Raw genomic sequence first — 3,445 nt, 5'->3', positions numbered from 1 at the left:
GGCTTGAATCGTGGCTTCTTGCAGAATCGACATTCTTCTAGCTTCTCATCATCTCCCCAATAGATCATGCAGTTGTCGATGCAAACATCTATCATCTCCGAAGGCAACCCAAGACTATAAACCAGTTTCTGAATCTCATAATAAGAATCAGCTGACACATTGTCTTCCGGCAAATACTCTTTAAACAAGTCCGCCCATTCGTTCATGCAACTTTCAGGTGGATTGTGATCAGTTTTAATATTCATCATTCTAGCAGCTAACGACAATTTAGAGAGACCTTCTCTACAACCACTGTAAAATGGTTAATTTGCCGAGTTTAACATTTCGTAAAAAAATTTTGCATCTATATTAGGTTTTTCGTCTTCATCATGAGCTACGAATGCATCAGCTACCATATCATGAACCCTATCATAATCTACCATCTCCTCCTGATGGTAACTATGTTCATTATGCAAATGATGATCAACCGGTTCTTCCTTAAAATTGCTATTACTACTACTAGCTTCATTATGATCATAATTCTAACCTTCTCCATGTTGAAACCAGATATAGTAATTTGGCGTGAAACCTCTATTTATTAAATGCTTCCAAAAAAATTTCACGGTTTGCTAATTTTGAATTGTTGCATTTCCGATAAGGACAGAACATCTTACCACTTTCTTGGGCGAACGGTGTTGAATCTGCTTGATGCATAAATATCTCCATCCCCGCAAGGTATTCTTTCGTCACTCTCCCGTTAGCATCTCTATGCATATACATCCACTTCCGCAACTCGTAAATAGTCCCGGAGCCAGCCATTTTTTTTCTTTCACGTTTGTTTTTGTTGGTGTGTTTAAAATGATGTTCAAACGTCCGTATTTATAGGAAATTTTCGAATCTGGTAGTTATAATTTTCCTACGAATTTACGACGAAAATTAGTTAGGTGGCCGAAAAAAAAAAAACGTGTGACAAACAAAGTTGGTGGATTCAAAATTTTCTCGCTAAGTAGACGTAAATTATTTTCTCGTAAAGAACACGCTAAGTTTACGTGAAATGTACGAGGAAATACTCTTTCCTCGTAAAAACTACGTCAGTTTACATCGACTTTACGACGAAACTGTTTCGTCGTTACTTTACGAAGAAATAACGCTGATTTTATTTTTCCGCGTAATTTCCTCGTAAAGTCGACGTAAATTTACGAGAAATGTTTTTCCTCGTTAATTTTTCTCGTTAAGCTTATGTTTTCTTGTAGTGCACATAACACATGTTTTATCAACATCCCCGCGCACGCCTCTAGTTCATCCCAATGAACGACTATAGTGGTGATGGAATATAACCATCATTACCTTAAATTACTAAATATATATTGCTAGACTTTTTGTATCACTACTGATATAAATAACTCTCGCCTTTACTAAAAGAATGTTACACATTGTGTATACAAATTCTTTTTTATGCACTATTACTAATTAGTTTGTGTTTTTATATATTATGAAAATAATAAAAATAAATATATATTGTACTTATAGGGTAAAAATACATTGATAGCTATTTTTGTAACAAAATTTTAAAAAAGACTATCCTAGAGAATTTCTCTAAATAAAATATTATAACGATTAAAAAATAATATATAAACGATATATTAATTCTCTTTCATATTAAGTGTCATTTTAGTTTTAAAATTTTGTTTGATTATAAGTGATTTTATATTTCTAATGCATATTTTAAACAATTTTTTTTAATTTTTACCGTTATTTTTAATTTAATTGATAATAGGGATAAAACAGAAAATATAATAATTTTATTAATTCGTATGCAAAAACATTTATAATGAAATGAGGGAGTTAAATATGTTTAAAAAAACAAAAGAAACGAGGGAGTAAGTGTCGATTTGAAAGCCAGTTCAAAAAAAAAAAAAGAGTAAATGTCGACTACTCTCTGCGTGATAAAATAACTGACAACATTTTCCACTAGGGACCAAAGCACAATGTGAACAGCAGACTCTGTTTCATGTTGTGTTCTCATTTATTTGTCTTCCCTAAAACTCAACAGTCAACCGTAAACTCCAAAAGTCTTTTCTCGGTCAACTCTCTTCCTCCTCTTTTTAATTCCTTTAAGACCAAACAAAAAACTCCAGATTACCTGAGAACTCCCCGGCGACAACAAGACAAACAAAAATGAAAACTTCCCGTTTTACCCTTCCCTTTCTTCTCATCGCCTTCTCCTTCCTCCTCACCCTCTCCGCCCAAATGACCGGAAACTTCAAATGCGGCGAACCAGGTGACTCACCCTCCACGTGTCGCTCCCTCGTCGGTTACTCAAGCAAGCAAGCCACAACCTATGGCAATATCCAAACCCTCTTCGCCGTCAAGAAGCTCCGTTCAATCCTCGAAGCCAACAACCTCCCACTCTCCACCCCACCCGCTCAGGGCGTGAACCCGAACCAGGTCGTACGCGTCCCGATCCCTTGCTCTTGCTCCAACGGAACCGGCGTATCGAACCGGACTCCGGTTTACACCGTCAAGAAGGGAGACATGCTCTTCTTCATCGCATCTGAGATATTCGGAGGGTTGGTTCGATACCAGAGGATCAGTGACCTGAACAAGATTCCCGACGCAAGCGAAATCGATGTCGGTCAGAGGTTTTGGATCCCTTTGCCTTGTAGCTGCGATGAAGTAAACGGTCAAGATGTTGTCCACTATGCACACGTGGTGAAATCCGGAAGCTCCCTCGGTGAGATCGCTTCTCAGTTTGGAACTGACAACAGGACGTTGGCTCAGCTCAATGGGATCTCCGGCGATGCTCAGCTCCTCGCTGACTACCCTCTTAACGTCCCTCTCAGAGGTACAAACAGAATTAAATTTTCTTAGGACTTTTGAATTTGAAAAGTCTGTGAATTTTTTACTAATTCAAATGGGTTTTAGGTTAATGATGGCTTTAGATGCAATGAATGAAAATTTTATTGAAAAGACAATGAATTTAGTAGTTTGATTGGACAAATCTAGTTGAGATGGTTTGATGTAATAAATGAATTGGAAATTTTATGATAAATCTAGTTGGGTTTGAGTTTTTAGTACTAAAACTGATTATTGGGTCTCAAAACTTGTAACTTTAATTACAGCTTGTAACTCTTCCTTGAGGGAGGAGTCGTTGGACGCCAAAATGCTTCTACCTAACAGCTCATACTCCATCACTGCAAACAATTGCATCAGGTGTTCTTGTCAAGCTTCAAACAATTGGACGTAAGTGATGGATAATCTTGGAGTTGATATGATAAAATAAGATTGCTATATTTGATAGAGAAAAAGACAAAAATAACACTAAATCAAGTTTTCGTTCCCAAACTAGCACTCAAGGTCAAAAGTCACAAAAATAGCACTTAATGTTTTATCAAAAGTCACAAACTTAGGGTTTAGAGTTAAAGGGTGGGGTTTAGGATTTAGGGTTTAGGATTTAGGGTTTAGG

The 3,445-nt window shown here is 36.7% G+C and overlaps 1 protein-coding gene across 1 annotated transcript in view; it reads left to right on the top strand.

Moving 5' to 3' along the window:
* Window positions 1-1,976: 1,976 nt before the first annotated feature.
* Window positions 1,977-3,445, top strand: part of LOC106301852 (lysM domain-containing GPI-anchored protein 2) — a 3,190-nt gene continuing 1,721 nt past the window's right edge. The window contains exons 1-2 of the mRNA XM_013738335.1: window positions 1,977-2,824; window positions 3,102-3,222. Coding sequence (XP_013593789.1) covers window positions 2,158-2,824; window positions 3,102-3,222 — 788 coding nt within the window. The 5' untranslated portion in view covers window positions 1,977-2,157. The remainder of the gene's footprint in view (window positions 2,825-3,101; window positions 3,223-3,445) is intronic.

This window comes from Brassica oleracea, chromosome C7 (assembly GCF_000695525.1).
Source record: "Brassica oleracea var. oleracea cultivar TO1000 chromosome C7, BOL, whole genome shotgun sequence".
Taxonomy (NCBI): Eukaryota; Viridiplantae; Streptophyta; class Magnoliopsida; order Brassicales; family Brassicaceae; genus Brassica; species Brassica oleracea.
The sequence above is the reverse complement of the archived record's forward strand: the minus strand, read 5'-3'. Positions and strand labels throughout refer to the sequence as shown.